The sequence below is a fragment of the Pediculus humanus genome, genomic scaffold (genome assembly GCF_000006295.1).
Source record: "Pediculus humanus corporis 1103172107434 genomic scaffold, whole genome shotgun sequence".
NCBI classification, from domain to species: domain Eukaryota; kingdom Metazoa; phylum Arthropoda; class Insecta; order Psocodea; family Pediculidae; genus Pediculus; species Pediculus humanus.
This window is the reverse complement of record NW_002987056.1, coordinates 294,150-310,480: the sequence shown is the minus strand read 5'-3', so window position 1 is coordinate 310,480 and position 16,331 is coordinate 294,150. Positions and strand designations below refer to the sequence as shown.

The window sequence follows — 16,331 nt, the reverse complement described above, 5'->3', positions numbered from 1 at the left end:
ATATTGGGTTGGAAAGTAAGTAACTGCGGATTTTACCAACAGATAGTTTGTCCATTTTTTTGAGGACGTTTACATTTTCGGACAGACATAAACTTTTGATATGTTATTACTTGGTTCCTTCTGTAACAGTCGGTACCAAAATTTCTTTAAACTCTTAAATATTGCGCGAGCAAAAGACATTTAAACATGGGGAGCCAAAGCGATCATTTCCTCCACATTTTCCTTTTTTATTTTTGAAAGAGTGTTAATGCTTCGCAAGTCCATAAAAAGTTGTAAGCTGTGTAGGGTGATGAAGCCTTAATAGAACGGCAGTGTCAAAAACTGGTTTGCGAAATGCCGTTCTGGAGATTTTCCTTTGAGAAATTAGGAGCGCTCCGGGCGGCCATTGGAGGTCAATGATGAGCAAATAAAGGCCCTCATTGATTATGATCGGCATAGTTCGACTAAGGACATTGTAAAGAAGCTAGATGTGTTACTTTGGGGAACGTTAGTTAACGAGGCGACTTAATGCTTCTTAATGCTTCTTAAACGCAATGACGCGAATGACTCTTTTTTGAAAGAATGGTTACCGGAGATGAAAAGTGGGTTGTTTATGATGACTTCTTGAGGAAAAGATACATGTCTACGCAAGAGAAACAGGCACCAACAACTTCTAAGGCTGACATTCAGCAAAAAAAGGTACCGTCATCATTTTGGTGGGATTACAAAGGCATAGTCAACTTTGAGCTGCTGCCACGAAGTCAGACCATAAATTCAAAGGTTTACATTCGACACGTAACTAATTTAAATAATGCCATCCAAGAAAAACGACCGGAGCTAGCCAATAGCAAAGGAATTGTCTTTCACCACGATAATCCCAGGCTTCATACATCTTTAGCCACTGGACAAAAACTACTGGAAGTATGCTGGGATGTTTTACCGCACCCTCCTTATAGTCCCGAACTATCTCCAAATAATTATCATTTTTTCCGATCACTAAAAAATTTTTTGAACGGACAAAAATTCCAAAATGAAAATTTTGAAAATTGAAAATAAAAAAAAAATAAAATAAATTTTAACTCGAGTTTAATATTATGTTATTATTATTAAGTAATTACAGGAAGGTATAATTAATTAGTAATGATGATAATAATAATTACTATAAGATAACTTATTTGTTTACAAACCTTGAAACCTTGAAATATTTTTTTCGTCTTTTGTTGTTTAAAAAAAAAATGACATTTATGTAAAAAAATTTTTTATCTTGCTAAAAATGGATAATTTTTTTTAAAAATAAAAATTATTAAAGCTAATTGTTAATAAAAAAAAAAATTACATTTGTAAATTTTCGGGTAATAAACGGAGGTTAATGCGTAATATTATTATTATTATTATTATTATTGCTGTTAAAATGTCAACCAACGCATGATTCGCACATTAAATAATAATAAATTACGTAAATTATTACGATGAGAGAATTAAAATTTTTTTTTTTTTTAATCTCGATTATCGAATTATTGTTTTTAAAATCGATTTTAAGAAAACGAAAAAGTACCCTCGAATTTTGAAAAATTTTTTTTTGAGGGGCTTCGAAATGATGGATGGGCCCCATTTTTACGAGTTTTTGCAATTAAAAATAATTATTAAATAGAAAAATATTTTTACACATTGGCTTTGATTAAAAAAAAATTTAGACTCGAATTATTATTAATACGGTTACAAAAAAAAACAAAATTCTATTCCGGTAATAAAATTATTTCATTTCCGGTTTAAAATCGTGCAAATTCTGTCATTTTATTACCTTAGACCAATAATAATTAATTAACGGTAATAAAAATAAAAAAGGAAACAAATTTAAATTTTTTTTCGTTATTTTATTTCGAAAATGTTTCCCGAATCAAAAAAAAAAAAACCATCACCATCACCACCATCGCCATCGCCATCGCCATCGCCATCACCATCACCACTACCATCACCATCATCATCATCATCACCATCACCATCACCACCATCGCCATCGCCATTACCACCATCGCCATCACTGCACCACCACAACTACCACTACCATCACCATCACCACTACCATTACCACCACCAGGCCATCACCATCGCCATCACCATCACCACTACCATTACCATCATCACCATCACCATCACCATCATCATCATCATTACTACTAAAAATAAATAAAAACGTTCTTAATGAACCAACACTTTCAAATTTATCATCCATTCGATTAGTATTTTTGACTCCAGAACTTTCCTTTCAATACATTTCATTACCCATTCGATGAACTATAAAAACATTTTCTTTCTCTCTCTCTCCCCTTCCCTTCCCCCCTCTCTCTCTCTCACTCCTCATTCAAACCAATCGCCTAAATTCCATTTGAAAACATTTTATTATTGTGTGTAAAGTAAAAGTGTGTTAACGATCGAATTAATATTATAAAAATTAGGCATTTCAAATATTTGCAAAAAATAATTTTTTTCTTTCCTTTCATTTTGTAACATCGTAATCATCATCATCATCATCATCATTATCATCATCATCATTATTATTATTATTATTCAAGTGTAAATATATAGAATAAAATATACTTTTCTTTCGAAAAATCATTTCTTCAAAAGATTTAAACAATTTTAATAAAATAATAATAATATAAATTTCTCTTATTTGATAACGTTTAAAACAACAACGACAAACAAACAAACAAACAAACAAAAAAGTTGTTGTTTTTTTTTTTTAATTTTTTTAATGGATAAAAGGGAAACCACACCATTTTTTTTATTATTATTAATTTTATACAACGCTGAATAATTATAAAATTCATTCACCGTGAAAAACAATGTTAACAATAAAAAAATTATTTTGTTTAAACAAAAAAAAAAAAGGGAGGACACCGGATTGTTTACTATAAATTTTAAAATCAAAATAATTTTATTAAAAAAAAAAGTAATAATAATAATAATTAACGAGTGCACACGAGTTTCCACGATTGTTTTTTTTTTTTTTTTAACAAACGAACAAACATTGTTTATAAATATATCCCCCCTTTCATTTATCATTATTATTATTTACAACCTTTTTTTGTCATCATGGCGACCAATCGAACTCGAACTTATGTATGAAAATTATTATTAAAAAAATCAATAAATAATTTAAATGATTAAATTGTTTTTATTTATTATAAAAATCATCATTTTTGTTTATAAATAATTCAATTGTAACATTTAAATAATAATAATAATAATAAACAACAAAAGCAACGATAATAATGATGATGTTTGTGATTTTTTTTTTTTATGCAGAAAAATAAAAAATTTTTTTATTAAAAAAAAAAAAAAAAAAATTTATTTATTTATTTATTTAAAATGGCATACATAAAATGTAAAAAAATAATTATGTATTATATATATATTAATAATGTAAAAAAAAAAATTTTTTTTAGCAAAAGCAAATTATTATAAATTAATAATAATAATAATAAATTTTTTTTTTTAAATATAAACAAATAAAATCTGTTATCACACACCCAATCACATAACTATATTGATCTACATAAATATATGTATGTATGTATATGCACATTTAAACGATTTGTTTACAATGATAATAATAATAATAAAAAATGGCTTTTTACTTCGTATAAATAATAATAATAATAATAATAATAAAAGAAATAATTTTTTTTTTTTGTTCATTTAAATATTAAATATAAAAAAGGTTTGTTTATATTAATAATAATATTAACTATACACTTTGTGAGCTGGTTGAATTAAATGCTTGAAATTAATTTTCCCCCCTTCCCCCCATGTTTGTTTACTTCCTGTTCAACTTTCACCTTTCTCGTTCTCTTACACACACCTCTTCCGGTGTGAGGATGTGGCGAAGAGAGAAAAAAAAAACGCACTTTTCGTCAAACACTTTTCTTTTCTGGCCATTTTTTTTGTTTGGATGGACGACAGCGTCGTCGATGAACACTCGAATAATTTTTCCCGTTTGTATATTTTATGTTGATGATGATTGTCCCGTCATTTCGCGTACACCTCATGATATTATTGACTAAATTCAACAAACGTTCCATTATTATTATTTATTTATCTCACAATGAGGAAAAAGGAAAATGAAACTAAAAGGAAAACGTTTACTGATGGCGTTCCAGCGAAATTGTAGTAGTAGCTATTGTATCCGGAGCCCCAATAGTTATCGTAGCCGTTGGATTGACCGTCGAAACCTCCTCCTCGTCTTGAGGTGTCTGCCGGATACATGTAGCTTCTTATGCCGAGAGGTGCACGAAGAATTCTGTAATTCGGCTCGTTAAGATTCACTCGACCGGTTATGTAATTTTGAAGCCTGTTGCTGACAACGTAAAGGTTTCCACTGTCGTCGATGGCAAAAGAATCTGGCCACTGTAATAAATTATTATCACGTGCGAGAATTCTACTTCCATCGTCGATTCTGGTACCTCTGTTCGAATCCCATGAAACGACAGCGTTTTGACCCAGCAAACCGTAGTAAAGGAATCCTCTGTTGTCCATAACCATACCGTCAGATATGGATTGTTTCCGTCCTAAATCTTTCACCGACGATGATATATCACTCGAAAGATTTGGATTTTTGAGCACGGATGTTGGCACTGAGTATAAATTATAACTTCCCAAAGGACAGTAGTAAAGGGTTCTATCGTATCCCATGACGGGTGACAATGCAATACCGTCAAGATTCTTTCTTTGCAAATCGATATCGATGTTATTGACTGATACGAAATTAGTATCTGGATCAGATCTCATGGATGTTGCATCCTTGACCTTCCACGATCGATCATCTCTAAGGCTGTAAACAATGATACCGGGGTCGTCACCCATATCCGTTATGTATGCATACCATCCATTTGAATTATCCAAAACTATGTCGTTCAAATAACTGCTGTATTGCGACGCAACATTACTAGGAAAGTTAAACATTTTAACAATTCTGAAATTGTTTTTGTTAAATGGATTTCCGAAAGGAGCCGATGGATTGTAATTTCCAGAAAATCCTTGGTTGTTTTGATATTGTCCAGGAAATCCTCTTTGCTGATTGTTGTTGTTGTTGTTAATAAAATTTCCAAATTGATCGTATTGTGGATTACTGGAGTTAAAACCAGGATAATTATTAAATCCCTGAGGAAAATTTGGGTTTTGGTTGTATTGGCCTTGATTTGGAAAATTTGAATTGGGAAAATTTTGATTATTATTATTATTTCTATTATAAGGATTGAAAGAATTAGGGTTGTTTGGATTGTTTGGATTGTTGTATTGATTATTGAAAGGCTGATTAGGTGGATTGTTGGGATTGTAAGGCTGATTTGGTTGATTGTTTGAATTAAATGGCTGGTTAGGATTGTAGGGTTGATTAGGATTGTTAAAATTGTTATTATTAAAAGGTTGATTTTGATTGAAAGGTTGATTTTGGTTTGAGTACGGATTGTTGTTGTTGTTGTAGGGATTATTACCGAAATTTCCTTGGTAATTATTCGGTCCTGAAAAACCTTGGGGTCCAAATTGATTGGGTCCCGGTCCGAACTGATTCGAAAATGGAAATTGAATCGAATTTAAATCAATAATAACTAATTTAGGGGGACATCTTGAATCTTGACCACTACCAGACATTAAATTTATCCTTCCCGTATCTATAATCCACATTCGGCCCTCCGTATCGATTTCCATACTTTGAACAAATTGAAGTGCCGAACAATTTCCAATTTCTTGCATTTCCCAATTAGGAAAAGCTTCCAATCGAGGTGACATATTGTTGGGTGATGGTTGCGAGGGAACCGACGCAAGGGTTACCGGCACGCCTTCTTTCCACCTCGGAATCGTAACGAAAATTCTGTCTCGCCATGCTTTCACACCGACCAATGCATTATTTTCAGGTATGTATCGCTTATTGTTGAGCGATTGAGTCCTCGTCATTTCGTCGAACCAATTATAATCCAGTTGTTTCCACTCGTACACCATTCTAAAAGGTTCCAATGTATTCCCGCTTCCTCCGAAACCGAACGCGTTATTTGAATAATGATCATTTTGACCGTAATTTCTATTATAATTATTATTATCTCCCGTGCTCCAGCCTTGAGAATTTATTCTTCCAACCAACGCACATATTAAAATAAACTGAACACTTAACATCGCCATCTTCACGGTTGCTCAACGTCGACTGAATGCTATTCGAAGACAACACCACACTCACACACACACAAACAACAATGATTGTTTCTATGGTAAAACGGTCTAACTATTTAATGCCTGAAACTTTCGTACCACATTCACACCAACGATTGTTTTCACCTTTTCTTTTTTTTTTTTATTCCGAAAACCTTTCACGCATATTTTAACTTCAATTTTATTAATAATAATAATAATATTTTACAATTTATTTTAATTTCCCGTACAAAAAATACAATTACCGTACTTAATTAACAAAACATACAAAACTTAAAGTTTTTTTTTTTATTAACTTTTAATCGAGTTTAAGTTGATTCGTGTAAAACTTTTATGTTTTTTAATTGTTAATAATAAAACATTTTATTTATTTTTACCCCCTTAGTAAAAATATTTTTTTTTTATGGGTAGGTGTTAGGGATGAAAACCATGACAACCGTTAACTCGGTAACTCACAACAAACAAAACTATTTTCACGAAAGTTTCCTTTCTTTCCTCCTTCTCCCCTCACTACCACCGACCCTCATCCGGTTTACCCTTTTTTGAAATTATCCGAGTGTACTAAACATAACCGAAAAAAAATTCAAAAACGGATCGAAAAGAAACGTAGACCGTTTTAACATATAATTCATACCTTGAAAGTAGCTGTAAAAATACTCAGGTAAGTGTGTGAGAGAGAGAGAGAGAGAGAGAGGAGTACCCATGCAACATTGGTACTTGATTTTTTTTTCCAACTATTAAATTTGGCAACGTAGCTATAACGATTTTTACTACCATTTTACCCGTGTATATATACCTAAACCTGAGGAACAACACGGTGAAACTGAAAAAAAAAAAACGCCCATTTTTAAAATACCTTTTATTAATTTTATATTTTGAATATCGTTTTAATTATTATTATTATTATTATTTTCTGTACCTTAATGTAAATTGTGCGTTCTAAGTGTTTGCTTAACCTGATAACGTTATTATTATTATTATTTTTCGATGATAACGTTTAACTATTTACAAAAACAAATGAAAATTTTCTTTACTACGCATAGTAAAAAAAATTTAACCGTTATTTCCGTTCGGAAAATTTTCCAGGGGAAAAAGAAAAAGGAATTCTGGAATCCCGGATTAATATTTACCATCAAATAATAATAATAATAACAATAATAATAATAATAATATAATAAACAACGAGCGAAGAACTTTTACTTGGCGAATTGTTAATTTCGTTTGATTATTAATTTGATTTAAAATTTAAAATTTAAATTCCATATTTATTTATTTTTTCCGAGGTGGTATCGTTTTTCGAATTTCCAGTAACTAGATCCCCAATTAATTAAATCACTTAATAAATAAACTCCAGAATTTTTTTTTAGTAATTCTAAACCGTTTTTTCAATTTTTTTTTTTTTTTTATTTGTCATTCAAATTTACTTTTATTATTATTTTCATTTCCACGTAATTTATTTATATCATTTTAACACTTTGTGGTCAAATTAACGAGGTCAAGTTCAAATAATAATGATAATAATAATAATAATAATAAAGCCAAGCAGGTGTTATTAGCGATGTTTTATACATAAAAAAAAATTTTTTTTCTTTTTACTCTCTCATTGATTTTCCTTTTATGAAAAAGTAGTCATAACATTTGTAAAATATTTATTATTATTATTATTATTATTATCAATAGGTACAAACAAACTCGATGTATAAGTACGTGTAAAGAATTGAAAATTTGATGAGAGGCGGGATGGCGGGGGGGGGGGGGAAATATTCGAGACTTGAATTTCAAATTGAAAAATTTTCTTTTGAAAATCGTTAATTTTTATTACCTTATTCAATTGACCCAATTTTTTTTTTTTTTTAATAATTAATTTTCATTTCCACTTGTTAAAAAAAAAAAACAAAAAATTCCTGTCGGTTGTTTTCTGTTGTTTGTTATTAAACAATTGTTTTTTAAAATAAATCGTTTCTCTCTCTCTCTCTCTCTCTCATGAAAATTTGCAAATTTAACGAAAAAAAAAAAAAAATTTTTGGTTCATATATAATTATCGATAATTAAATTAACTTGATATGGGTTATTGGGTCGAAATTTTTTTTCTGCAAACGATCTCGTTATTATTATTATTATTTGGATCTAAAAAAATTTTAAAATGTTTTTTGCATACCTGTACCGATTTTAGGTTAAAATCAAGAATAAAATCACGTGGTTTGATAAGGAAAGTAATAAAAATTTTTAATATTGTTTAAGGTATGTAACGACTTTTTTTTTTCCATTTTTTTCTATTTTTTTCCTTTTATTATTTGCGTTCGTTGTATTGATGATAATAATGATAATAATAGATGTTGCGTTTGAATACATTCGCGAATGACGCGTTAAAAAGATGAAGGAAAAAAATACGTTAAAAAAATTTTTAAAAATGAAAATTAATAACAACTTTTTTTTTTTTTTTTTTTTGCTAAAACTCGTTCGACGACTTTTTTTTTTTTTTTTGGCAAAATTTTTTAAAAAATTTATTTATTTAACGATCTTTTATTTTAAGGTTTTAAGGTTTTCGAAAGACTAAATAAAATTTTTTCAAAACCTTTTGAATAAGATTTTTACGAATAACATTTATAACGAAAAACAAAAAGTACAATAGGTTGTTAACCTTTGGGATAAAAACAAAAATGGCGTCACAAACGTGTGTCATTTTTTTTTTTTGTCTTTTATTTTAATCCGATTAATTATTATTATTATTATTATTAATAAAAAATGATTTCGGTTTTTTTTTTTTTTAATATAAGGAGTAGAGAAACAGGAAAATATTATTATTATTATTATTATTATTTATTTATTTATTTAAACCGATTTGAAATTTTTTCTCTTTTTTTCTTTTTTTCTTGAATTTCAACGTTTTTTATTTTTTTATTGGGAAAAAATTTTTTTTTTTTTTAAATCGTATCGCTTTTAAAAACGAGTAATAAAATCGATTCGATATATCGTATCGTTCCAAACGATAAAACTTTTCTATAAGAAAAAAAAAAAAATCTGTTTCAAATTTTAACGACGTTTTTAAAATTTTAAAAATGGTCATGACGATTACGAGATTTTCCATACGGCAAATCAAAATTAATTAAATAAAAAATAATTTAGCAGAAGACTTTTAAAAACAATCAAACAAACAAATTCGGTATAAACAATAAATGATAATAATAATAATAATAATTCGTGTGAATTTTTTTTAATGATTTTTTAAATTAAATAAAATTTTGAAAAACGCAAAGAGAAAAAAATTTTTTTTTGTTTTCGTTAATTAAGCGCGGGAAAAAAATTTAAAAAAAAAAAATAATTGTCACGTTATCGTTTGTCGTCGTTTGTCGTCGTTTGTCGACTTAACAAAAAAAAAAAGAATTAAATGATAGAGTAATAAAAATTATATTTTTTTTTTTCTAAGGTCGTAGTAGTTGTCGTTACGTTTGGTTTCCCCCGAATGATTCCACACAAACACCCCCGTGGGGGAGGCGGGGAGGAAAAATAAATTTTTTTTTATTTAACGATTCGAATGTTTAAAAAATGACTTTTAAATACTAAAACATCGATTATTATTATTATTATTCACCGCAATATTACTCACCGTAATAAAAAATTTTTGAAGGTTTTTTTTTTAATTACAAATGGCGGAATGAATCACAATCGAACGTTGATGATTTCAACGTTTATTTTTCAAAGAAAAAATTAATCTCATAGATGAATTATCAAATGAATTTAAATGATAACTAAAGAGAGAGAGAGACAAAGAGAGAGAGAGAGAGAGGGGGGAAACAAAAAAAAATACGTAATAATTTTACGTTAAGAAAAAAACGAAGAAAATTTTTTTAAAAAACTCTTTATTATCATCATCATTATTATTAATTAAACGATTTTCTCTCTCTCTCTCTCTCTCTCTCTCTCTCTTAACGTATAAATCCCATTTTTAACTATATGTAAAATAATTTTATTATTAATATTATTATTAAAATAAGTCCTTTTTTCAAAATGAATTGATAATGAAAGATAAAAAAAAAAAAAAAAATTTTTTTCTCCCTTCCTCCCTCGTCGTGTCATTAGAAGAAACCCAAAAATCGTTTGTTTAAATAACAAATGAAAATTTTTATAATTTTTTTAAAAATAAAATTATTTTTTATAATTAATATGAATTAGTAAAAATAAATAAAATATTTATTCGATAGGAACTGGTCGACCGCGTTCGATTTTTCGGTTAGCCTTGATCTATTTTATGTTTTTCTATTTCCACGTATTTTTTTTTTTTGTTCTATTAAAGTTCATCTGACGTGGAGTCAGAGATGACACAATTACGATACGTTACCTTCGTTATTAATTATTATTAAAGAGACACGTGATTATTTTAAATTGAAAAAAAAAAAAAATTTTTTCTTTCTCTCTCTCTCTTTAAACATTTAATAAAATGATTTTAACCGACGACGACGATGATGATGATGATGATGATGATGATTAATAAACGTATTCGAATCGAATTTAAATAAAAAATTTCCTCCAATAAAATACATTTTTCCTTTCTTTCTTTGATCTGAATATGAAAAAATAATTTTTTTTTTTAGTCTTAATTAGTTTTTTTTTTTTTTTTTTTAAATATAAAAATCGTAATTAGTGTCAACAAAAATTTAACAAACAAACAAACAAACGCTCAAAACATTAATTTTCTAGTTGACAACACCGATTTTGATTAATTTTTTTTTCTTTTTTTGTGAAAATTAATCGAAAAACAAAATGGATATTTAAATAAATAAACCTTTTTTCCTTTTTCTTTTTTTTTTTCTTTTTTTTTTCCATTTCATTTTGTTCGATTCGATCCAATTTAACAAATTATTTACAAAAAATTTTTGTTTTCAATCGTGAAAGAGTGAAAGTTAAAAAAATTTTTGCTTTTAAAATTCCCTTGTTTTGGATAAAAAAAAGAAAAAGTGAAATTTTTTTTCCCTTTTTTTTTAAAAAAAAAATTTTTTTTTCAAATAATAATAATAATATTTTGGGAATGATATTTATAAAAAAAACAAATCAAAAAGATTTTTTTTGTTTTTTTAAGGGGAAAAGAATTAATTGTAAAATCCCCCTCCCCTTTTCCGCTTCCCCCCAAGAAAAAAAAGGGTTAAATATTTAGTTAAACTTACTCGTAATGCAAAAAAAAAAAAAAAAAAAAAAAGTAAAAATATTTTTGTGTAAATATTTTCCCGTCAAAATACCAGTTGAAAAAAAAAAAAAAAAAAAACCGTTAAAATAAATTTAAAATCAAAGTTAAATATATATATGATGTTGTTGAACTCTTTCGGGTCAATGAACTTAAAAACCTGAGTTAAAAAAAAAAAAAGAGGCGACCATCGTTTGCTGCTCTTGTTGTCTTGCACCTTAAATTATTTATTCGTACGTTTGTATGATTTCGTCACGTGAACGTTTGTAAATTGTTTATAATTTTATTATTATTATTATTATAAATATTAATTTAATTTTTTCATCTCGTCATTTTTTTTTTTGCATTTTCCTTTCCTTACCAAAAAAACTCAGGTTCAAATGCAACGAATTATGAGAGAAAAAAAAAATTAACGAGTTGTTAAATTGATAGCGGGGAAAAATGTTCTTGTTTATTATTATTATTATTATTATTTTTAATGTAATTATTACAAAATTAATTTTTATGTCGTTAATACCTTCTTCTCCAAAATTGTAATTAATTACCGTAATATTAAAAAAAAAAAAAAAAATCATAAGCACAAAAAAAATTAAATTAAAATTTTTAATAATTTATAAAAAAAATGACAAACAAATTTCGACACTTTCCATATTTATATTAAATATTTCGATTTTTAACGATGCAAAAAAAAAACTATTTAATTATTATTAGTTATTACGTGTGTCATTACATTTCCTTATTTATAAATAAAAACATTGATTGATAATATTTTGCATTAATTACATGAGAAACATTTTTCACATTTTTTTTTGACATAAATTTAATTATTGCGGAATAAATTTTTTCTTCCTTTTGAAAAAATATGAAAATGGCGATCGTAAAAAACAATCGATTATGGTAAAACGATTATTATATTAAAACTGGAAAAAAAAAATAAAAAAATATTGTTGTTGCATTTTATACGATAGGATACTGTGAAGTGAATTACGAGTTTCCCTTGTTAAAAAAGATTTCATTTGAATTTATCACTCATTGTAAAATTATTTATCCATTTTGGAGACCTTTTTTGTACAAAACTTTCAAGTCCTTCTTGTCCATCGACTAATTTCAAATTATCTGTCATAACTTGAGCTCCTAATCTAAAAAATAAATAATGTTCATTAAAAACAGCAAATGAATTTAATTAAAAAAAATTAAAAAGGGTAAGAATTAAACTTACTTATATGCAGAATAAATATCTTTCTCTAAATGAGTGTAAAAGAATTTTTTTCCTAATTCGATAACTGCTTTACTTTTAGATTTGATAGCATTAACTATCGCATCAACTTCTTCATCTGCAAACAATACAAAAAGATAATGTAAATTGTGTGTTGTAATAATCTCACACATGTGATCACAGTTTATTGATGATAGTAAAAACATATCAACTAACGATAAATAAAACTTTTTGAAATTTTATTACCTAATTCATTTTCCTTACAAACTTTCGATACCAAACCCATTCTCAAACCTTCTTCAGCAGTTACTGGCAAACCGGTTAACAACATCAATGCAGCTGCTTTCCTATTTACGCAACGACTCAAAGCTATTCCAGGAGTAGAACAAAATATACCAAAATTTGCACTAAAAAAATAAATCTTTATTTAAAAAAAATTTTTTTATGTTTAATGTAATGTAATTTAGTTTATATGCATACCCTGGAGTGGAAAATGTACTTTTGTCAGATGCTACGACAATATCGCATGTGGCAACCAATTGACATCCTGCAGCAGCTGCTATTCCATTTACTTTGGCCAAAACAGGTACAGGAGCCTCTATAATGGACAACATCAAATCAGCACACTTTGAAAAGGTATCTAAGTAAAGATTTTCATTTCCACTTGCCTAGACATTAAATTTTAATAAACTGGCTTTTTTTTGTGTACTATGAATATGTGGTTTGTCAATGAAAATGTTTGAACAAATAAATGAAAACTGGAATTTTTAATGTGTATAAACAATAAAGGTAGAAGTCGATAATCGATCATTGCGATGAAATTTTTTAACATTTACTATTTACCAAGTCTTTTAAATTATGCCCTGATGAAAAAACTGGTCCACTGGAAGATATTTCAATACATCTAATTGGTAAATTATTAATGCTTTTAATACCCTGCATTATATTATCCATCATTTCCATAGATAATGAGTTGCTAAAAATTTAAATATAGCAATAAATTACAATTAGGCCTTATCAAATTTTTCTGTGTTAAGGCATAGAAATATCATTTATTTATCTCACCGAGTTTTGGGACTGTTTAAAACTATTTTTCGAACATCATTAACATCATTTATTAAAACAATATTTTTTTGATCTGAATATTTTCGTCGTAAAATGTGATAAACGACACTATTATTCAAGCTAAAAGATTTTCTAAATACCTGCAAAGAAGGGAAAAACAAGAAAATTATAAATATAATAAATAACGTTTAATCATAATCATCATCATCTAATTTTCAAACATACTGGATTCCACATTTCAATTAAATAAAAAACTACAAAAATATCAAAAAGTAATTCAAAACTAATGAAAAAAGAACCAAGTTAATGTAATGCAATAAAAAGTTAAACTTTCAGTTTATCAAAATAAGTGTTGCCAACATAAAACTCATAAAATTTTATGCGAGTTCAAATTAGGCGCCATTTTTATTTCTACATAAATTGTATTATTACTTTCATTATATTAATTTAAATTTAAATTTAACCTACCATTTTAAAGCAATTTAACTTAAAATCCTAACTAAACTTTATTTTTTTTATTAAGTTAACAAAGAAACATACATAAATATTTATTAAACTAAAATCTATTTGAATAACGTTAATATGTTTACATAAGTTTTACCTAATCAACGATGAGAAAAAAAAGTAAAAAGTTTTATAAATGGTTGAAAAATTGAAAATAAAGCAATTTTAATGTTGTAAACCGTAAAATAAATATTTAACATTAAACAGTTCAAAAAAAATGTTTTTTTTTTTCTTTCTAATTTTTCCACAATATAGTTAATTAACCTTAATTTGTTAATTTGTAAATAAACAAATTTATCATTTATAATCATTTTTTTTCGATAAATTAATTTCATCGGTTACAAGAAAAAAAAAAAAATCGTTAATTTAAATGGAGGAAACATTTTTCGATTTGCCATTAGATAGAGAATTATACGTACCTAAAAAGTTTTTAAAAAAAGAAAAACGTCCGCTTAGAATATTAGTAACGGATGCCGGATGTAGAATAGCTTTTAATATTATTTACGAAATATGCAGTGGAAAAGTTTTTGGAAAAGATCAACCCATAATAATTCATTTAATCAATTCTCGTGGGTCTATGCATCATAAGGCAATTATTTTGGAATTGGAAACCTGCGGTTTTGCCGCTTCCAAAGGTACATTTCTTATACCTACAAGAACAACCACAATTGTACAAAAAAGGAAAAATATTAATAACAAACAGGTTTAAAAATTGGTATATATTTCAATTTATAGATTTTGTTTTGAGTAGCAATCCGGAAATAGCTTATAAAAATGTAGATATTGTTATTGCAATTGCCACATACGAAGAAATACCAGGGCGATCAATAGCAAATGCTTTGATATATCAACTGATGAAAGCTCGACATTTGGTAATATCGAATATCGAATGAAAAGAATAAAACATTTACCAAATCCCAAAAAAAAAAAAAAATTTCAATTTAAAATGTTTTTTATTTATTTATTTAAGGCCATTCACATTCAAGACTATGCAAGTAAAAATGTCAAAGTTATTTTTGCCGGACCTTCGACCAAAGCTGTCACAACATTACTCGGAGCATTTAAAAAATTTGCTCCAAATATTCCATCTCAAAATGTAACCTGTGTCACCATGTTAGACGTGATGTAAATTGTTGTCAAATTAATTTTTTTCCTTTTTTTTTTTTTTTTTTTTCTTCTATTCTTTTATAAAAAGAACAGATTTAATTTAAACCCTTTCACTCAAGGGAAATCTGAATTTAAAAAAAAAAACCTTAATTTTTTTTTTGTGTGTAGAATTAGCAAAAGTATGCTCGCAGCAAAATTAAAAACGACAACTGATAAAATAAAAAACGTTATAATTTGGGCAAATACTTTTCCGGATATATGTAATGCTACTGTTAATATGTATCCACCCAACGATATTGGTAAATGGGAAATGAAAGAAATACCCATACGAGACGCCATTCAAGATGACATATGGCTTTTTACAACATTTCCAATGGTAAAAACGGAAACAAATTTATATAAAAATAATAAATACATCTCACGTAAAATTTATTTAAAATCATTTATTAGGCCATTTATCAGAGAACAATGAAATCGGAATTGATTAAATTTGGTAAAGCGGTAGCCCTTGCTGTTATCGAACATTTACAATGTTTATTAGACGAATCCCACGGTAAAACAGAATATGTTTCGATGGGTGTTATATCACCGTCAGAAATAAAATATGGAGTACCACCCGAATGTGGTTTTTCATTTCCAGTTTCAATAAAAAACGGTCATTGGGAAATAGTAGATGTGAGTATTACAAAAATAAAAATAAAAAATATTTTTTCCGATGGAATAATTATTTTGTTTTCCCTCTCTTCCCCCCCCCCCCGTGGGGTAGGACGTTAAGTACGACACTGCGACACATTTAAACATACTTCGTACGATTTATAATATATCTCATAGCGTTTTATCAAATTCAATTATGAAAGTCGTTGCTTACATGATTAATTACGAAACATCTCAAAAACAAATGTTTAACATGCGTGATAAAAGTTTCATCGAAGAAATAATTGACACAAATTATTGGATCACGAGATACTTTGTTACTCCCATACCAGCGGAAAACGTAACAAAAGTTGTTAGAGAGAGAAGAAGAGAGTCGAAAAAATCAATTGCTTGGGATGATGATTTAAGCGTACAGAAAAAAAA

General features: G+C 27.5%; 3 protein-coding genes across 3 annotated transcripts in view; 1 reads left to right on the top strand and 2 right to left on the bottom strand.

Annotated features, from left to right (window-relative positions):
- Positions 1–4,077: 4,077 nt before the first annotated feature.
- Positions 4,078–6,150, bottom strand: Phum_PHUM084880 (major royal jelly protein 4 precursor, putative; the record flags this gene model as incomplete). The annotated part of the gene is made up of 3 exons (XM_002423718.1): positions 4,078–4,903; positions 4,924–5,018; positions 5,590–6,150. 3 exons carry the CDS (start codon positions 6,148–6,150, stop codon positions 4,078–4,080), a joined length of 1,482 nt encoding a protein of 493 aa, XP_002423763.1.
- Positions 6,151–12,374: 6,224 nt separating this feature from the next.
- Positions 12,375–13,880, bottom strand: Phum_PHUM084870 (enoyl-CoA hydratase, putative; the record flags this gene model as incomplete). Its single annotated transcript, XM_002423717.1, has 7 exons — positions 12,375–12,501; positions 12,582–12,696; positions 12,825–12,985; positions 13,059–13,246; positions 13,422–13,554; positions 13,644–13,783; positions 13,869–13,880. 7 exons carry the CDS (start codon positions 13,878–13,880, stop codon positions 12,375–12,377), a joined length of 876 nt encoding a protein of 291 aa, XP_002423762.1.
- Positions 13,881–14,517: 637 nt separating this feature from the next.
- Positions 14,518–16,331, top strand: part of Phum_PHUM084760 (malate dehydrogenase, putative) — a gene marked incomplete at both ends in the record, with an annotated part of 2,363 nt that continues 549 nt past the window's right edge. Inside the window, 6 exons of the mRNA XM_002423716.1 lie at positions 14,518–14,782; positions 14,883–15,019; positions 15,118–15,272; positions 15,423–15,630; positions 15,705–15,929; positions 16,021–16,317. Of these exons, the coding sequence (XP_002423761.1) occupies positions 14,518–14,782; positions 14,883–15,019; positions 15,118–15,272; positions 15,423–15,630; positions 15,705–15,929; positions 16,021–16,317 (1,287 nt within the window). The remainder of the gene's footprint in view (positions 14,783–14,882; positions 15,020–15,117; positions 15,273–15,422; positions 15,631–15,704; positions 15,930–16,020; positions 16,318–16,331) is intronic.